We start from the raw sequence: 20,202 nt of genomic DNA on the forward strand, positions 1-20,202 counted from the left end.
CCCTCTGCAAGATCTGGGAGCAAAGGGCCCCTTCTCCTTCCCCACCTCACCCCATAGTGATACATGGGAACTTACTGGATTTCTGTTAAAACTTCCCCTTTTGGTGTGGGGGAAAAGAGGGCAGGAATTGACCGAATTGGAAATTATACCTGGGTCCCTGCCACACACCCAATCCCAAACAATTCAAACCATGTGTATTTCCAGAAAATCTCTTTGTACTATTTTTCTTTCTTTGCTATTTAATGTTCATCACTTATGTTTTATGTGTAAGTTTCAGGAGGGCCCAAGAAATGATTACACAGGAGGCAAGGAGGGGAGGTGACAGGAGGGTTGCTGGCCCCCCAGCTGGGGGGCCAAAAGGGTTCCATCTCAGCTCAAGGGGAGTAAAAAGGGGCCCCAGAACCAAACACATGCTAAAACATACTTGCAAGCCCCCAAACCCCCTTCCCACCTGCTGAGGAGGAAAATAAATACACCCAGACTCTGTCCCACTCCCCAGGTGCCCAGGTGAGGGGCCAGCAGGTGAGTTTCCTCCCCTCATCACAGGTTGAGGTCAAAGAATTGCCATTTACTACAATGCTCCTAGTCCCTTCCACAGGGCTGGGGGAACCCTGGGCTGGGGAGCGGTGGCTGTCAGCGCACAGCCTGCCTGGGGCTTGTCATGCTAAATAGAGGGGAGCCACACTCATTCCAACTTCAGGCAAAACAGAACAGGCCAGGAAGGGGGTGGAAAGTCCACTGAGGCCTCATGGCCCCCTTCTGGCCAAGCTCAGGAAAAAACAGTCCTTTGCAGGGTTGTCTAGAGCTGGGAGAAATCCCCACAGGTCACAGTCGAAGTCAATTCCTTCTTGCCGCATTCCCACACTGGCCCGCTTTTCTTCATCGCAACCTTCTGGGCCCAGCCAACCCCATGTTTGCAGGGAAGGGGAGGATGGGGGAGCATTCCTCCACGTGTAAGCCCTTGAAGACAGACGCCAGCTCCAGCCTCGGTCGGCAGTCCTTGGCCCGCCAAACCCGGGGGCGAGTGAAGACGGCCGAGCAGACCTCAATTCCCTCCGATGCTTCTCTGGCAGCTGCCCCGGGCAGGATCCAGTCTCAGCCCAAGAGAAAGAACTCATGGAGAAAAGTGAGATTTCTCCTCCTGTGTGTGTGTGTGCGTGTGTCTGTGTGTTGCAAGGTGAGGGGTCCTTGGTCCCTGACCCCTAGGCTGATTCTAGGTGCCAGTGTTAGCTCCGGGTCCATGCCGGCATGGAGGGCAGCAGACTGGAGCCATGCCACTGATGTCACACAGGCATGCCTGAGAGGGACAGGCAGAGGGAAGCAGCACCCTTTCCATGAACCCCAAACCTGATTCCATCATGGACCAGGCCCTAGGCAAGCATCCCATCTCCACGGGTGGGCAGGCAGTGGGGAAGGGGTGGGGGTCTGGAGACAGCGTGGAAGGCAAAGCTCACTTGGCTTCAAGCCCTTTCCCAGAAGGTCACCTGCCACCCTCCCCTCGCCCTCAGGCAAACCCGAGGCCCCTCATTTAGAGAAGGCGGTGCCAGCCTGCACTTGGCCTCCCCGTTGCTGTCTGGCTTTGGGTGAATCACGGCCTCTCCCTGGGCCTCACTGACCTATATGCAAAATGAGGGGGGTGGGCTGAGCTTCGAAAACCCCTCCCAGCTCTGACAAGCCTCTGATCCTCTTCATCTTAGGCTGGGGTGGGGGGCAAGAGGGGCTGAGGGAGGGTTGAGGCCACTGGGATGCCACCCTTGTTCCCCAAGTTCACAGTGTAGAGTCCGTGGCTCTGGTTCCTCGATTTCTCCCTCTGAGTCTCTGGGGCCTTGTCACTTCCCCCTAGTACCATCCCTGGTGTTGGCCCCCCACATATGACACCTGCTGTGGTGGGAGGGGCTGGCCCACCTAGCAGTGTGGGAGAAGGGGGCAGGCGGCCTGAGATGGTGACGGGGCAGGGGCAGGGTTGGGGAGGCAGCAGGGGCACTTCTCTCTCTGGACAGGAAGTGTGGTCAGAAGTGAAGGGGCCACACGGGCTGCACCGACAGGGCTGTGGTTTTGGGGCCTGGACTCTGAGGTCCTGCCCAGAGGAGCTCAGTTCTGCCAGGCGGGCCCCCCCCAAAGGGTGGGGGTGCGGGCTCCACAGGGGTTGGCTGGAGCATCGGTTGTCGGAATGTGGGGCGGGGCGGGGGCTCCCCGGTTGGGCTCACACCGGGGATGTGGCAGTGGACTCACTGCACAGACTCTCCACGAGGTCGGCTCGCTGGATGCGGCGCAGGGCGGCCAGGAGGGCGTCCAGTGTGGCGCTGTCCTGGGTGGCCCAGCTTGCAAGCAGGGCGCGAACGGGGCAGGCCTCATGGGTAAAGGAGTCTATGTGCTCGGGCTGGTAGCCCAGCTCGCCCGCCAGGTGCCGCCAGGTGTCCCCCGCAGAGCCGTTGAGAAGCTTCTCCACCTCCTCCCGCTTGGCTGGGGGCAGGCTGCTGTAGAGGCCTCCGTCACCCTTGAGGGCTGCAGAGAAACCAGAGGAGAGTCAGGTCCTACCCCTGAACTCCTTTCCCCAACAGTGGGCACTGGGGTGAGACCCAAGAAGGGCCGAGGCAGTGCTCCTCCCCATCTGGAGGCCTGGGGCCAAGACAAGGTCCTGGGTGGGGCACCAGGAAGTGAAGGCACCTGGGGGGACTCGTTGTCCCTTCCTCCTGTCACTCCAGCCCAATCCCTATCCCCATCCCTCCTCTCTTCCCCCCCAGCAATTAATCATGGTAGAGGAGGAGACAGGGCTTCTCAGTTCTAGACAACTACAGCAAGTGTCCCGGAGCTGGGCTATGGGCCACTAATTAGGGTACACACTTAACTACTTGTTCCCCAGAAGTCCAGGGCAGGAGGCTAATTGCAGCTACTTTGGGCAGTAATTAGCCCCCAGGGGGGACAATTAGCTTGATGAGTCTGGATGCTCCAACTTGTAAAAGCCTCCATTTCCCAAGTCATTCCTCTAGAGAGGACCTCTCCCTCCCATTCCCCTCGGCCAGCCTCTCCATCCATCTACAGGGGCACCGCTGAGCCAGCCCTGCCGCCACCCCCCAAAAGTCCTTCCTGGAGTCTAATCTTAATTGCTTCTGTTTCCTCAGCCTCAGCTCCGCCTCAGCTCCCCAGTGGGCCGCTGCTCACCCTGGCCCGAGGCTGTCTGCGTGTGGGGCTGCTGGTCATGCAGGCTCTGGCTGTCCACGGAGATGCCACTGTCGCTGTGGAGTTTTTCTCCCTCTGGTGGGGGCGTCTGATTCACTGGCCGGCTGTTGGCTCCTTGCTTGTTCTGCTTGCAGCTGTTCCACCTGGAGCCAGAGGACAGGCCAGGTCTCAGGGGGCGAGGGGCTGTAGTGGCCGATGCAGCTGAGTATCTGTGCTCTGCCGTGCGAGGGCCAGGGGCATGGCGGGTGCCCAATTATAACCGCCACCCCACCATCTAAGGCTCCTCTTTGCACATCTGCCCCCACCTACCCTGAAAGCTCCATGAGGGCAGAGGGGCCCTCTGTAAGTGTTCAGTAAATGTTCCTGGAATGAGCAGTGCAGCAAAAGTGACTGCTCAGGAACTCCTCTTCTCCCAATCTACCCTTCTAAAATACTCCCACATGTGGGCAGTGATATATACAAGGATTTCCTCTGCAATTATAAGCAATAACAAAAAACTGGAAAAAAAAAAACAAATGTCCATCAATAGGGGACTGGCTAAATAAATTACCATCCATCCATACTATTGAATGAGTGGTTACAAATGATCAGCTAATCTACATTCCTGAGGAAAGGTCTCCTGAGGGAGATTGAGTGAAAAAAGTAAGCTGTAGAATATGTACAATGTGATCTCACTGATGCCTAAAAAGCCCTCCATGTTTACATGTAATTATAAAAGGTTTATATACATGTTTATAAAAAAGACACACAGAAAATAGTTGGGAAGGATCCATTTCAAACAGATTCCAATAAGGAGAGAAGTAGGATTTGGGGAGATAAAAGGGGGCTTTTACTTTTTGCTTTGAAAGATATTGGTCTTGTTTGCATTTTCCTAAACACGGATGTGTTACTTTGATGATTTTTTTTTTTTTTTTAAGAAAGAATGGAAAATGCATTTAAAGCTTTAAAATGCCTTCTGGGAGTTCGTGCACATCCTGGATTCCTGGATGTGGGTGCCACAGCATTCCCAGTGTGACAAGCGAAGGGGAAGAGACATATGCATACGCAGGTGACTGTGGGGTGAAGGAGGTTGGGGATGAGGACACAAGCAGCTGGGGGTGGGGAGTCAGGGAGTGGTGCGGCATGGGAGTGGGAGGGGCTGGAGCCAGGACAGGGCAGGAGAGGACAGGACAGGACAGGTGGATCCTCTCCCCTCACCTCCTGCTGACCTGCTGCACCCTGGAGTGGGGCGGCAGATGATGAGTGAGGATGAGCTTGGTTTGGGGTTGAGTTAAAAGGGTGTGTATGTTTTCAGGTCAAGGTCACAGCAAAGTCTTCCTTGAGGGCAAACATCTCCCCTCTCTGTCGCCACCGTGCCCTCTCTTACCTCTTGAAGGCTATGTAGGCCACAAGGCCCACAACCACAGCAGCCAGGATGGAGCAATAGACAGGGATGAGGTTGTCGGTGGTGCCTCGGGTCACCACGGGCTGGGAGCTGCCCATCACTGTAGTCACCACACCTGCCACCGTGCTGGCTATGAGGTCTTGTTCTGGAGGTGCCTCAGGCTCCTGGGTGCTGGGGGCTGTGCTGTCCGAGCCCTCTGGGGGTGTGGACCGTGTAATCCAACGGCCAGGTATCTCTGGGAGAAAAGGCCACGGGAGTGAGGACCCACTTCCCCCGCTCCTCCCTTTTAGCTCTAACCCACCGCCGTGTTCTTCCTGTGTTCCCGCCCTGGCTCCAGGTGCTCTTGTGCCCAGCTGTTATGCACAGCTGGGATTGCGTGCATGGCGTCATGATGCTAAAGAGCAAGGCCTGTGGGCCCACAGAGCTGCATCTCCTTCAGCTTCGCCACTGACTTGCTGGGTGACTCTGGCCCAGCCCCCTTTTCTCTCAGAACCTCGATTTCCTTATTTATCTAATGGGGCTATTAAGAGAGACAGTCTCTAAGCTCCCTTCCATCTGGGGCTATGGTCCTGGAATTCTATTCCACCTCCTGAGTACCTAGAGAGGCCTATCTAGGAGCAAACACACAAAGAAGCCTGACCACAGGGAGGCCTTGAGCTGGAGTCACTCTGGGAAATGTCTCTCTGGCCCCAGCTTGTCCTTGATGACCCTAGTCACCCCTGTCCTAAGGAAAGAAGAGGGTACACAGGTCTGGTCAGAGAGGTGCTTCCCCCACACCACCTCCCTGAGAGCACTCCCCGACTTTTTGACCTCATGTCTCAGGCTCTAGGCTTGGGTGGAAAGGAGGGGTGCGGGGGCAGCTGGATTGCCTCCCTCCAGCCAGCCCTTGGACAGTGGCCAGCCTCTGTTTCCTGTCTTGCCTGGCTCCCACCTAGCCTGATCCTGCCAACCAGAGATGACAGCATCAGGTAGCCCCAACCCTCCTTGGTCAGGAAGCAGAGAGCCAGTGGAGAAGGGGCCCACGAGGCAGGTCCAGCTCAATGCCTCAGCTGGTGGGGGGAGACTGTGACTTGCCACCCACCTAGACCCTCTCAAGTTAGCTGGGCATTGCCAGCCTCCCTGGCAGGGGACCCAGCCCTTCCTGGCACCAGTGGGTGGGATTTTCCATTCTGCCACACAGCCAGGGGCAGTGCTAGGGGTTGTGGGCTCTGGACAGCCTGGGGATACTTGTCTGGGCAATGTTGCCTACCCCGTCCCTCCTCACTTCCCACGCCTGGGGCAGGGAGGGAAAGCAGGCAGGACATGCCAATGGGGTGAAGGGGAGGGTAACTTGCTCCCAGCTCTGCCCTCCCAGCCCCCACTTTGCCCACCCAAGCAGGAGTAGAAGCTGCCACCCATCTTCTGGCCTCTTCCACTCAAGATGAAAATGCTTCAAAGGCCCGTTTTCAGCACCTTCTGAGGGGCAAAGCCCCCAGATGTGAATCTAGAATCCATCTGGCTGCCAGCAGTGAGGGGCTGCCATCTGTCACCCAAACCACCCTTCCCCGTCTCCGTCCTGGGAGGGGCCAGAGGTAGTGAAGGAGACAGAGCCCTGTCTTCTGGCAGCCCCAGGTGGAGCATTGGACTGGGGAGGGACTTCTCTTGCTCTGCCAGGGGACTGGGCAAGCTGGGGGGCAGCCCAAGTCCAGAGGCTGGAGACACAGCTCAGCTCAGACTGACCCCAAGCCAGAAGGTGAAGGAGTGTACATGTCCGGGTGCCCAATGAATGAGACCATCACCGAGATCAGAGCATGGTAGGGGAAGGCTGGGAGGGTAGCAAGGCGTGGCCAGACCAGAGGCGGCACTGACTCTTGGGGAGCTGCCCTCATCTCTCCAATCCCCTCTGACGGGGGCGGGGGGATGAGATCCAGATGTGGCCATGTCCACTAGCATTCCAACCTACTAAGCCCTTGGCAGGTCCTGACAGCCATTTCCGGGCTGCATGGAGGGACCAGGTTATCCCTATTCAAACCGAATTTCACTGGGGCAGCAGGTAGCCCTTCTGCCCTGAGGGTGGGTGAGTCACCATGTTGACACCTGAAACGTAAGTAAATGCGGGGAAAGTATGGTACGCTGGAGGGGAGGGGGCAACAAAACCAAGAATCAAATTCCATTTCCTGAAATGGTCTCTTGTCCCAGAGCTGACATTTAACCCTTCAGAGCCTGAAGCTGAAAGGGGAACAGGGTCTGGGATGAACACTCCCTCAGGAGCACCCTCCTCCTTCGGGGTGGCTGGGAAAGTGGGCTGGTATCTGAGAGGAATCTGTGAATGCCCCAAAAGACAAAGCCTGCTCCTCCCACAGTCACCACCTTTGTTTGCTCTAGCAGCGCCCCTAAGTCCCCCAGCCCCGCCCCCAGCTGGCTGGTCTGGACTTGCCTACAGAAATGAGCTGCCTGCTTGCCTGATGCCTGGCTGCTGAAACCCTCCCTGCGCTCTGCCTGGCGCCTGATGCCACTTGCCTGTCTCCTGGCCCAGGGCAATTGCCACCAGAACCACCACATCCTACTCCTCATTCCTTCTCCAAGGCAGGAAGCTTTGAGCTCAACCTGGCCTTAGCCCAGCGTAACAGCCCTCCCCATACTGAGCTCCTAAAGCCAGAGATGGCAGGACTTGGAAGGCAGGTGTGGGTTGTTGGAGCCCCTATCAGACTGGAGGGTCCCCAGGGGCAGGAGATCTGGGTGCTGACTGAGGCAGAAGCTCTGCTGCCTCCATCAGAATGGGGGATCTCTAAAGTGAGAGCTATCTCTCCTTCAGCTGGGGACTAAGTGCTGGGACCATGTCTCTCTCATTAGACTGGGCGAAGGCTATCTCTCCCATCAAACTGGGGGCTCACTGAAGGAGGTGCTGTATTGCCTGCTCAGGGTAAAGGCAACCTGAGGATGCAGGTTAGGTCTCAAAGGGAGATAGCTCAATGTGTGCATGGCCACAGGATGATGGACAGGATGTAAAGGCACTGCCAGCCTCTCCCCGAAGTGGAAAAGCCCACCAGTCTCCCCTGAGACGGACGTCACCAACCAGAGACCAAAACAGCTCTGCCCTGGCTCCCATGGGGCTTCCTTCTCCCAAGAACCACCCCATCTCCTTGGGGCCTGTGCTTGGCTAAGGTGGGCATGCCCAGCTCCCATCCATCCCTGGAGCTGACAGCAACGAGCATGCACTGCCTTGTCCCCGGGCTTTTGAGCCCCAGGTCTGCCCCTCCCCTCCTTCTTCTTCCACAGAGCCCCTCCTTAGTGTTCCCTGCACGCCCCTCATCCTTCACTAAACTGCGGAACACGGTTGACCCCTCCCCTAGACAGGGCAAGCTGAAGTGGGCCAGCCCCACTGTATTCCCTAACCCGCAACAACCCTGGCAACCATATGACCAGTGAGGAAACCGAGGCCCAGAGACAGGAGTGGACTCCCTAACGTCAGTCAAGGACAGGGTGGGTTCCATCTCAGGTCCCAGAGCCAAAACCCACCATGGACCTAGACCAGGGCTCAGAGTCAAAGGGTCCCAGCTCCTGAGGGTCCTCAAGCTGCTCTTCCAGTTCAGAAAGCCTGCCTCATGGGTCAGACCTCTCCCGTTCTGTGCCCTGGGGGTAGTGGCCACCTTCGAGCTGCTTGCTGTTCAGCTAATCACTAGCGGGAAGCCACAGAGAAATGCGTCCCGGAGGATGAGTTACAATGTAGTACCCGCGGCCTGGGACGCTGAGAACGCCCACTTTCCAAGCAGCCCAAAGAAGGAAACACAGAGAGGGGTTCTTTGCTGAGACAGGATCGGGAATGACCTCCTCCCTTAGGTTACCAGGAAAGGACTGAAGCTCAGGGAAGGTGCACGCTGCCTCAAGGTCACAAAGCTGCCCCAGCAGGCCAGGCAAGGTCCTTGTCGACCTCCAGAGAGCGCCCTTCCTTATGCCCCCAGCCCACCCCCGCACCCCTACTCCCTCCGCCCCCCGAACCGCACTCCTACTCCCTCCGCCCCCCGAACCGCACTCACCCTCGCACTCGGCGTCGGCCCAGCGTGTGCACTCGCGGAGCTGGCGCTCGGTGTCCTCGCACACGGTGCAGGGCAGGCACGGGTCCACGTGGTTGGCCTCGTCGGAATACGTGCCGTCGGGGCACTCCTCGCACACGGTGTTCTGCTTGTCCTGGCAGGAGAACACGAGGCCCGAGCCCGCCTCGCACACGCGGCACGCCTCGCAGCGCCCAGTCGTCTCATCCTGGTAGTAGCCGTAGGCGCAGCGGCACACGGCGTCGTCGGCCTCCACGCATGGCGCCGACATGCTCTGGAGCCCCACGCACTCGGTGCACGGCTTGCACGGCTCGGTCGCGCTCACCACGTCGGAGAACGTCACGCCTGAGCGCAGCGGACACCAGATTTAGTCGTCTGCTCTTTTGGGCACCCGGGACGCAGGAGCTGGAGTCTCTCCCTCCCCCATTGCCTGCCAGGACGCTGACTTCCTCCTTCAGCCTTCTCATCGGCTCCCACCCTCTTCCAAGGGACCCTGACCCCTAGCCTGTGAAAGTTGGTGGCAGCCAACTGGGAAAGCGGGAGGAGGCCCGGAGCCGCATCCTCCAGGCTCCAGAAGCACTGGCCGGCCGGGAGGCTTTCCGGCATAACCCAGCTGGTGCCGCTAAGTTTCTTGGCAAATTCTCTTTGAGAGTTCCCAGGCCTGTACTATGTTCCCAGAATGATTAAGGAATAATCCGAACGTGGTTCCCACCCAGCCCTCCCCGCGGGCCAGAGCTGGGCTGCTAACCCAGTCCAGGCAAGGTAGGCCTTCCCCTAGGGAGCCTCCTGCCTCATCTGCCTTCAGTTCCTCTCCACACAGGTGTGGGCTCAGATGCAGCCTGAATGGGAGTGACCGGGGTTAGACAGCAGAGTTTCCCACCCATGGCACTACCCCCACGCTGCTGAAGGGCTTGGATCCTGAGGGTGGGGACGGACCTGCAGGCAAGAGGGCTCAGGTAAGGCAGGAGCCACTGAAGCTAGAGAGCTGGCTCTTAGCCCACACTCACTCTCTCAGATGGATATTGTTGAGCAGTACACAAGCTGCACAACTATATGATCACCCTTTTGAGATCTGCACATGCGTCCTCTGCCCTTTCAGCCAGGATGCAAGGGAGATGTCCAAGCTCATTCTTCACTCATGTTTTCTTAATTACTGGATGTGCATTCCAGAATAAGGAGAAGGAGGCCGGGCATGCCAGGGTCCTTGCCTCCTTGTACAGGGAGGGGAAGGAACAGGGCCAGATCTTCTTCACCCCTTCCAGCTTTGGGTGGGGAACTCTGTGCCACCCTGGATCTGGCAGGACCTATCCTTGCTCCAAGGACAGGAAGAGCATAGATTTAGGAACCTGAGAACCAGGGAAGGGCAGATTGTTCAGAATGTGGAAACAGAAGCAGAAAGGCTAAAGCGCCATTGGGGGGAAACTGAGGCCTGTGGGGGGGTCTCAACATTATTCAAAGGCATCAGAGACAAGATGGAGCAAGGGGTCACTGGCTTCGGGGGTGTGGTGGGGGAATGAGGAGACAAAGAAGGAAAAGCCAGAGAGAAGTGAAAGGGGCAGAACTGGGGACAAAGGCTGGGCGTGGTGGCTCACTCCTGTAATCCCAGCACTTTGGGAGGCCAAGGCGAGCAGATCACTTGAGGCCAGGAGTTCAAGACCAGCCTGGCCAACATGGCAAAACCCCATCTCTACAAAAAAATACAAAAATTAGCTGGGTGTAGTGGTGCACGTCTGTAATCCCAGCTACTCGGGAAGCTGAGGTGGGAGGATTGCTTGAGCATGGGAGGCAGAGGTTACAGTGAGCCAAGATTGCACCAGTGCACTCCAGCCTGGGTGACAGAGTGAGACGCTGTCAAAAAAAAAAAAAAAAAAAAAAAAGAAAGAAAGAAAAAGAAAAGAAAAAGGGTAGAGGAGAGAAGAAAAGACCCAGGAAGAAGGGCCTGGAGGGAGACTTCAGTTTCAAGTGAATTCTGACAGAGGAACCCTGTGTCCCTTTTCCTAGGAGCAGGCAGATCTGGATTCAAAATCCATTTCCATTGCTTATAAGCTGTGTGACTCTGGGTGTTTTACTTAACCTCTCTGAGCTTTTTCTTTCTCTGTAAAAATAAGGAGCAATATCTGCAGTCACAGGGTTGTAGTGAGGAATAAATGAAATTCAGCCATAAAGCCTTGGCACATAGTTGGGATCCTATAAAGATTGGGCCCCATGGGGGTGGAGAGCGATGAGGACATTGAACTTTGGTGGTAGGAATATGGTCAGACAGCAGAAAGAACGTCCAAACACAAACAGCAAAGGCAGGATGTCTGAGCTATACAAACAAGAGGGTCCTGGCTGGCTGGCGTGTGATGGAGGGTAAGTCTAGTCACACAGGAGGGGAAGAGGAGAAGCCTGCTCATGGCAAAACACAGAAAATTAGCAGAAAACTCCTGGGAGAGGGTTTTAGGTGGTGTGAAAAATGTGGTCTTTTTTGGCAGAGAATGAAGGCAGGGGCTTAATAGGTTTCCTTGTGGAAACGTTTTAAGGGTAGAGGGAAAGTCCGCTGGGGTCTCCGTCCCATAAAGTGGGCTTGTAAAGGCAGCCTGTTAATACAGCTGGAGGTGGAGGAGGGGGAGACAGGGAAAGAGGGGAAAATGGAGGGGAGGGAGGAAGTGGAAGGGAGGATTCTCAAAGCCACCTCTCTGCCTGCCTCCCTTCCCTTCCAGAGATTCTGGAACTTCCCTCTCCTGGTGTCCTCCGCCCCACCTCCTGCTGAAGGTCCTTTGACTGAAGGGAAAGGGTTCCCATCATTTAGGTCCTGGGAGGAGAGTCCTGGGCTGGAGTCTAGGAAGCAAGAGAGGCAGATTTGGAGGTTCTGGGATAGCTGATGGTTGGCCACCCCCACCCTGGAATGGAAACCCTGTTAGACCAGGGCCAGAGCAGGTGGCCATGAAGCAAGACGGCAAAGGCATTGGAGGATGTCCCACCTCCACACATACGCCCAGGCATTTCTTGGCTGGGGAATGGTGTTATAGGATCCACAAGCACAGAGATGGGAAAACAGTGTGCCTGGGGAACACCAAGAGTTGGGGTTGCCTGAAGGACAGATAGACTCGGGGGGACATCCAGAGGTAACACTAGGTCCGCAGGTGGGTTCAGAGGCCCCAGCTCTATCCCCTTATTCCCAGCCGGATTAAAGAATAATCTGAGTATGGTTCCCTCGAGCCCTCCAGGTGGGCATCGAGTGCCAGGTAGAAGGCAGGGAGTCAGGAAAAGGGCAGGGAGCCCACGGCCCAAAGGCAGCAACTGAGGACTGGGGGCACCGATCAGGGACCGAGACTCCTGACTCAAAAGCATGAGGGAATTCAGACCCTGGACAAGACTGGGGCCAAGGGGCCCAGACCCACCAGCCCAGGAAGATGAGATTCTCTCCCCTCCTGAAAGAAATCCCAGGCAGGGTCGAGCACGGTGGCTCACGCCTCTAATCCCAACACTTTGGGAGGCTGAGGCAGGTGGATCACTTGAGGCCAGAAGTTTGAGACCAGCCTGGTCCACATGGTAAAACCCCATCTCTACTAAAAATACAAGAATTAGCCAGGCATGGTGGCATGCATGCACCCGTAGTCCCAGCTACTCAGGAGGCTGAGGCATGAGAATCACTTGAAACCAGGAGGTGGAGGTTGCAGTGAGTTGAGATCATGCCATTGCACTCCCAACCTGGGCAACAGAGCAAAACTCTGTTGAAGGAAGGAAGGAAGGAAGGAAAGGAAAGAAAGGAAAGAAAGGTAAAGAAAGAGAGAGAGAGAAAGGAAGGAAGGAAAGAAGGAAGGAAGGAAGGAAGGAAGGAAGGAAGGAAGGAAGGAAGGAAGGAAGGAAGGAAGAAAGAAAGAAATCCCAGGCAGGAATGGGCACAGCTCCCCGTCTCCCCTCCCCTCTGTCACCCCACAGTAAGGACGTCTTCATGGCGCTCTGACCCCCATCCCTGCTGCCTCGGGAAAACTCTGCTTCCTGGTCAAAGCTGGAGAAGAGTTGGCCTGTAGGGAGGAACAGCCACACCCCCAGGATCCCCCAAGGTCAGCCTTCAGGGCAGCCAGGATTTGATCCTCCTCTCCCTTCCCCCAAACACACCGGGGATAAGTGGCAGCCATTGATTTTGCAGTGCAGATGACATTTTTAGCTGGTCTTAGCATCAGCTACTCCTCCCTGCCCAGCCACACTCTTCTACCAAGCCTCTGCCTTCTCCAGAGCTGGGAATGGGCACCCCTTGGAGATCCCCCATGGGGTTCCCCTCCTCCCTCTGCACACTTCCCTTCTCCATTCTCAGCTTCTCGAATCTGGGAGAAGCGCCTCCTACACTGGGTCAGACCCACTTCTGATGACCTTACAGTAGTGGTCTTATAAGGCCTCTATTGGGCATGCTTCTCCCCAGCGCCCCTCCCTTTCACCCCTCTCCTCCCTCCCATTCTTCTCCCCTCCTCCTGCCCGCCACCCTCTACTCACTGTCCAGGCAGGGCTCACACACAGTCTGGTTGGCTCCACAAGGCTGGGCCACACCCTCGCCCAGGTTGCAGGCTTTGCAGCACTCGCCGCTGTGTGTGTACAGGCCTGTGGGGCATGCCTCCTTGGCACCTCCAAGGGACACCTGGATGGAGGGAGATCGGAGGGTCAGACTGGCAAGAGAAAGCTGGGGTGGGTTGGCGGGGGTTCTTCCGGGGAATCAAACACCCTCCTCCCACTGCCTTCTATTAGAACCACCTGGGCTGGGATGAGCTCACCAGGGAGGCGTTAGGAAATCAAAGCTGACAGGGGAAAGGCAAGTGAGGGACAGTGTGCCCCTGCAGGCTGCTGGGGGTGTGAGGTCAGAGCTTCAGCTGCTGACCTTCTGCAAAGTTCATCCTGGGGTTACAGTAACTCCTGGAATCCCAAGGATACACCACATGGGGAAGGTGGCCGGAGGCCCAGCGGAGGGCCTACCAACAGGGATGTCATGAATGGTTGGACAGGTTGTAGCTTGCACAGGGCTCCCAGCCAACGGGGCAAGTAGAGCTGAAACCTATCCCAAACTCCATTCGCTAAGCTTTGCACCTGCTGGGTTGTATCTACCCAGAGGAGGGCCTTTTTTCTAACAAAGGCCAGCAGGGCCTTACTCCAGGTCCTTAATTCCACATATTAAATAATAAATGGAAGATGTCCATGCCCAAGAGCAGAAAGGAGAGGGCCAGGGTCTTGGGTTTGAATCCTGACTCTACACTGGGGGTCTTGCTTGCCCATCTTCCCTCTGAGTCTTCATTTCTCTACAGAGATGGCAACAGCCTGGTGCCAGGGCAAAAGACCAGCCATTTGGCAAAAGCCTCGCACCAAGATGGAGAGAAAGGGAGAACTGTTATCAATGATGGGACAGTGGCTGCTCTCACCACCCAGCAGCCCTGCCCTGCCACGGTTTGATTTCCAGCCACCAGTCCTCCCCCTCCCCCATGTGGCCACTGGGAACAGGGCTGGAACCAAGGGAAAGGGGAGTCAGGTTCCTGCCACTGAAGCATCTTTGCTCGTGGATATAACAATTTAACACCAGATTCCCCAGGGGGAGGGGCTGGTGGAGGCTTGCTTTATATTTCTGTTCCTTTAAAAAAAACTTAATGTCTAATAAAACTCCAAAGCCTGCTTTGCTAGCTCCAGACCATGCAGCCCTCATTTGATGCTGAGAAGTATGGGCTCTGGGGTCGTGGGACCAGAGGGAAGCTTTACAAGCTTGTTTTGGGCATTCTGCTTCTTCTACATTGGCCAGATCATGGCCAAGACACTCCTTTCCTTCCAGCCTTTTAAAATATCCTGCGGCCTCATCAGGGTTTGGTGGGGAAGGAAACAGAGGAGTCAGGGGGATAGACAGGTTGGATCAACCCAGGAGGGAGTCTGTGGTCCTCATGAGACCAGCAGGACAGGCACAGGCAACAGAGGAGGGGGAACCTTGGTGTTGCCGCACCTCCTCCAGGGCAGCAACACACTCAGTGCTGGGAACATCTGCAGACCAGGAGCCTCAGGGTCCCAGATGCAGGCTTTCCCTCAAGAGGCAAGATTCCAGAAGGGCCTGTTCTGATTTCTTTTCATCCTTTAGGGCTCTGCTTAAATGTCACTTCCTCAAGGAAGTGGTCCTGTTGCACCCACCGCTCACAGATTAGGTGGGGCTGCCATGTTACACATCCAGCCTGTTCTCCGGTTCTCTCTGCTTTTGTCTGGCCTGAACTTTATAGACTCCCTCATTGGACTGTCAGCTCCCTGAGGGAGCTGGATTGCCCCAGGGCCTGATGCGGTATCTGGCATGCAGTAGGGACACAATGCATACACGCGTGGAGTTGAAATACATGAAAATACTGTATGACCTCAATTAACCAGAACTCTGGGAGAGCGACTGTTGGTTAGCCGAGATTCCAGACTGCCAGGCTTTGCTGCTCTCATCATTTTTGCTTTTCACCATGGTGGCTGCACCTTTCCCTGTCTCTGGAGCAAAGCTTCCTGACTTCCCATGACTCAGGGACTCTGTATTTACACCAGCGATTACTCTGGGCTGCAATACAGGGAAACTCTTGTGTTCTTTTCCCAAATTACCACACTTTTGTCTTTTTGAGTTCTCCTGTCAGCCTTTTTTTTTTAAATATAGCTTTTCTGTTTCCTCCCTTCCTGTCAAGGTATCAGTTGTCACTTCTTGCTGCTACCAGAGTGTGACCTGAAGCAACCCTTCCCCCACCACGCTAATCTATTTAAGGTCTAATTGAATCTTCAGAAACTGTGGAACTCGCCTTGGTAGAAAGGCATGTGCCGGCTGGGCGTGGTGGCTTACGCCTGTAATCCCAGCACTTTGGGAGGCCGAGGCAGGCAGATCACGAGGTCAGGAGATCGAGACCATCCTGCCTAACACGGTGAAACCCCATCTCTACTAAAAATACAAAATATTAGCCAGGCGTGGTGGCGGGCGCCTGTAGTCTCAGCTACTCAGGAGGCTGAGGCAGGAGAATCGCTTGAACCCAGGAGGCAGAGGTTGCAGTGAGTCGAGATCGTGCCACTGCACTCCAGCCTGGGTGGCAGAGTGACAGTCTGTCTCAAAATAAATAAATAAATAAATAAAATAAAAATAATAAAAAATATAAAGGTATGTAAATAGGATCTGAACCAGGAGGAGGCAAGCCTCTGAATACAATCTGTGAGCTCTCACGCCACTCTGAATCCTGGCTCCACACTTGTCCTGGGTCATAATTAGGTAATGATGACAGTACCTGCATCATAGGATTGCTGTAAGTATTACACAAGTAAATAAGGTATTTATGTACTTTGGGACCCCTCTTTTCTGTCCTCCAGGGTCTACTTTGTGGCCATTGGCTGTGTTCCAGTTAGTTGGGCTCTGGACAGCTGAGGAGATCTGTCTACAGTGGTCTTGGGTGGTGTGGGAGCTTTGTGCAAATGCCCCTGCCAAGAAACCTGTTCTCCCTGCTGCAGCCTGAGGTCCTCTCTCTTCTCTTAAAAACTGCATTTGGAGTAGGGGCCAGATAATTAGTAACCATGCATTTCCTGTCCTTGTTTTATGTTCCCTATGTTGTAAAATCCTAGATCTGCTTCTTAATAGTATGTTGCTTAGGGTAAATTACTTAATTTCCCTAAACCTCAGTTTTTCTCACCTAAAACATTGGGTTGATAATGTCTATTGCCCAGGATTGCTGGGAGAGTTAAGTGAAATAATTTATGCAAATATGTCTGGTCTATAGTAGGAATTTAATAAATGTTAGTTATCAAAGAAGCATCTCATCTTAAGGAGACCCCAGGCAGGAGGGGTGAGTTTAGCCAAGTAGGGAGGGGTGACTAACATTCAGGCTAATTGCTCCAAAATCAGATCCAAAAGGATTAATTTATAGGAATGACAGATAAATTTCCCTGAAATTTGTATGTGTTACACTTAGTCATTTCACATTTGACAGAATGATTTCATCTCATTTTTAAGAACGCTTGTAATCTTTTTGTTTTGGCCATTTCAAGGCTTACAAGGAACTAAGGTGGAAGGATCCTTAGATGAATTGACTTTTAAGAATTTTTATTTTTTTTTAATTAGAGAAAAGAGAGAAACAGCAAAATAGTTGAAAGTGTTTGAAACCATACGAATGTTTCAGTATAATCAGCCCTGGCCATTCCAACAGCTTCAGCAAAGGGCTCTTAAGTGAATGGGGCCGTGGTCACCGCCATGGGATGGGAGAGATTTTCAAACACCTGGAGGGCCTTTTGAGGTCGATGCAAACCCAGGGGAGGCACTGGCACATACCCCTCACTCCCTTTGGATAGGGGAGGAGTTGGGAGGAAAGGAGCTAATTACCCAAGATAAAGTAGCATAGAGACTTGAGAGGGGGCAGGGGCTCTGCGTGTGGACAAGGGGCTCAGATCTAAATGTGTGGGGCCAAAGGCATAGGGCACGATTTAATCTCTCAGAGCCACGACTCCTTCCATGATCTAGAAGGTAGGGGGCGGGAGGGAGCCTGGCATATGTAGGAAAGAGAACATCCCAGGCCAAGCATCCTGGGTTCCAACAAAGACGCCACCACTGACTCACTGGGGGAGCCTGGTCTCGGGCCTGAAAGTCTAGAAGGTTCTGTTTCCTCAACTGCGAAGTGGGAATAACGAAATTCACCTTGCTAGGACCTTATAAGGATTAAATAATTCAAGAGAAACTACCAGGGAAGTGCAAGGCACGTAGTAGGAACTCAGCACATGCGATTATTCCCGCCTCCCCACGCGGTCCCCCAGGGAAGAAGCGAGGCGCTTGAGCCAGACTGGGCTGGAACAGTGCGGTAGGGGCCCGTCCCCCGCGGAGCTGCCTCCCCATCCACCATCCACCCAGCTCAGCCCGGCCGCTCACGCACGCCCATTTGCTGCCCTCGCTCCATCCCTATTAGGCGCATTAGCCAGCGCGGCGGCTCTGGTTACAGACGTCTGAATGACAAAGTGCCTCCATTACCGGCGCGGCCCGCCAGCCGACCCGCCGGGACGCGCTCTGGTTTCAGCCCTCTCTCTCTCACCGCGGCCCAGGAAGAAACTCGGACCGCGCACAGCCATCCCAGACCCAGCAGCCGCGCGCCGAGGCGGAGGCGGGAGCCGCAGGGGCTGCAGACGGCAGGTTCCTGTTGGGGTACACCTTCCCAAGCGCCCAGGTCCTCCAAGCCCAGCTCCCCTCCTTCCTTGGGTCTTCGCGCGGGGACCCTCGCTCTTGCCCAGACCCGGAGCCCAAGTCGTTGCCCCTCTGGGATCCGGTCCCTCCTCCCCGCTCTCCTGGTCCACGCTCGCCCACCCGCGTCTGAGCAGCGTCTCTAACCAGCGGCGTTAGTCAGCAGACGTGCCCGCGGTCGCTCCCAAATCCCCGGACGCAGCCACAGGTCCTGACAGCTCCAGGGAACTGGGGCTGAGCTTTCGGGCTGGGGCCCGCACCCGGACAGAATCTCTGCCCACCTCACCCGCAGGCTCTACCGCCGACGGACTCTGGGGACAGTGTCAACCCCCCCCCCCCCCCCGCGCGCTGGGAAACGCAGCCGTGACCCCGAGCTGGGACAGCGGCTGCCCCCTGAAAAGGTGGGGGAGTACCGAGCTGGGAATCAGGTCGGGGAGTCTAGCCACGACTCTGGCCCAACTTGCTGTGAGATCTTGGCCAAGTCGTTTTAACTCTCAGAGCCTCAGTCTCCGTATCTGTAAAGCCGGAATTTGGGGCGCAGTGCTCTGATGAAAGATGCTGGCAGGGAGAGTGAAGACGCCTCCTCCGTTGCCAGGACTTCCAGGGCATTCGGTTCATGGCCATAAAGCAGGCCACATCTGACAATCTCGTCGGACCACCCGGAGGACCCGCCGACCTTTGCCGAGTCGGTGGCTCGGGATACCGCGCTACAGAATCCGAGGCGTCCGGGCGCCCCCGTCTCGTTAGCTGCCCAGCGGCTTGCACCGAGAGCCAGGAGAGGCTCAGACCGGATCCCGACCCTTCGAGGAGCGGGAGCCCACGGAGCGCGGTGGGCGCGGCGCTCGGGTCGCGCAGCTAGGTGGGGAGCGGCGCGCAGCCCCAGACTCGCAGGCAGGCAGCGGCGGACTGCACTTGCCTCGCCCCGCAGCGCCCCCTGCCTGCCGCCTCCCGCCTGCGTAGCCAGAGCAGCGCGCGGCCAGGAAGGGTCCCCGCCTAGTGCGCCCCGGCGCTCTGCACCCCGAGACGTAGCCACCGCCAGCCCGGGTAGGGGCACACCCGCTCCGTCCCTCGCGATCCGCTGCGCTGCTTCAAGCCGTGAGAACACGCGCGTCGGAGGAGCCCGCCGGCCGTGGGGGAACCCCGGGAGCGGGTTCGCCCCGGCGAAGTGGGCACTCCCCTCCCAGCCTTAGATCCGCAGCCCCAATTCCGGGACTGGGAGAGGCCGCGAGCAGGAGCGCGGGGACAGGCGCTGGAAATGTCCAAGCCTCTGCTCTCTCTTCTCGTCTCACTGTCCCTCAGCGGGCAGGCGGGACCCCGACCACTTCAGGGTCCGCACCCGGCTCTGTCTCCTTTCCTTCTGCTTCCATCTCTCTGCCGCCCTCGCCGTCGCCCCTCTTCTGCCCTCCCTAACCCACTTCTCAACTTCTCTCCTGCTCCCCAACCTCTCCCTCCGACGCCCCTCCCCCCCATTGTCTGGCAGGTCCCCATTGTCCTTGCCGGGTCCCCTCTGCCTCCAGTCCCTCCGACCTCCTCCATTGTTCCATCCCGTCGTCCCGGGCTCCCCGCCCCAGCCCAGCTCGCCCCTCTCATCTCTAGTCCCCGTCCAGTTCCCCCTCCTTCTCTCGCCTTGGTTCTGTCCCACGACTCTCCAGAGACCGAGATGCTGAGGGGAATGTCCCTTCGGGATCCCGGCATTCGAGTGTCCTCTTCCGAAGAACCTGGGCATCGGAGAGCCCCATGCCCCCTCCTGAAAGACCCCTCCCAGCTCCCCCACCGCCCCCTGCGGTACCTGAGGACCGGCATCCGTGCTCCGGTCTTGCCCGCATCTCCACCCTGGAGAGTCGCCTCTGCGCTCCGGGAACCCTAGACCCTCCTTCGTGGTCCCGGCATCAGAGGTCCTTTCCCACCACCCACCCTCAGTAACTGGGACCCCAATGCTCTGTTCTGTTTCCTTGGTGGCGGCGCTCGGCTCTTCTCGGAGTTCTGATCCCAGGAAAGGGAGCGGGCCCCCTCCGGCTAACACTCACCCCCAGAAGCAGCAACAGCAGCAGGCGCGGCCCGTCCATGGCGCGGCCGGTGGCACCTGCCCCCATCGCCCGCCTCCCGCGGCAGCGCTCGGCTTCCAGCTCGGTCCGCTCTGCGGACTGATGGGGCTGCGCTCCAGCGCCCCCCCACCTCGCCCGCCGGAGCTGGCCGCGGCTCGGCTCGCTCTGGCTGCGGGCGGGAGAGGCTGGGTGAAGCCAGTGCTGCGGCCCCGCCTCCGCCCCGCCCAGCCCGCCCACCCCCGGAACCGCGCCCGCCCGCCCCGCCGCCTCGGGGTGGGAAGCAGAGGCAAAGGGAGGGCGTGCGGTTCCCCGCACCCCGCTGCGCTTCTCCCTGCCTTGTCCCTTAGAGCCTCTCACCCATCCCGCCCTGGTACCCAGTTCCCGGCC

At 56.8% G+C, this 20,202-nt stretch overlaps 1 protein-coding gene across 1 annotated transcript; it reads right to left on the minus strand.

Annotated features, from left to right (window-relative positions):
- Positions 1 to 221: 221 nt before the first annotated feature.
- Positions 222 to 19,982, minus strand: NGFR (nerve growth factor receptor). Its single transcript, XM_003810052.6, has 6 exons — positions 19,798 to 19,982; positions 13,072 to 13,213; positions 8,581 to 8,940; positions 4,547 to 4,799; positions 3,163 to 3,323; positions 222 to 2,505 (listed from the first exon to the last, which is right to left on the minus strand). Exons 1-6 carry the CDS (start codon positions 19,861 to 19,863, stop codon positions 2,204 to 2,206), a joined length of 1,284 nt encoding a protein of 427 aa, XP_003810100.1. The 5' UTR covers positions 19,864 to 19,982; the 3' UTR covers positions 222 to 2,203.
- Positions 19,983 to 20,202: the final 220 nt, after the last annotated feature.

Source organism: Pan paniscus, chromosome 19 (assembly GCF_029289425.2).
Source record: "Pan paniscus chromosome 19, NHGRI_mPanPan1-v2.0_pri, whole genome shotgun sequence".
Taxonomy (NCBI): Eukaryota; Metazoa; Chordata; class Mammalia; order Primates; family Hominidae; genus Pan; species Pan paniscus.

Coding starts and splice junctions, on each gene's coding strand:
- NGFR (XM_003810052.6), bottom strand. CDS start 19,863: ATGGGGGCAGGTGCCACCGGCCGCGCCATGGACGGGCCGCGCCTGCTG. Junction 8,941..13,071: donor GTGTGAGCCCTGCCTGGACA/GTGAGTAGAGGG, acceptor CGCTGCGCTCAG/GCGTGACGTTCTCCGACGTG. Junction 4,800..8,580: donor GGCCGACGCCGAGTGCGAGG/GTGAGTGCGGTT, acceptor CTTTTCTCCCAG/AGATACCTGGCCGTTGGATT.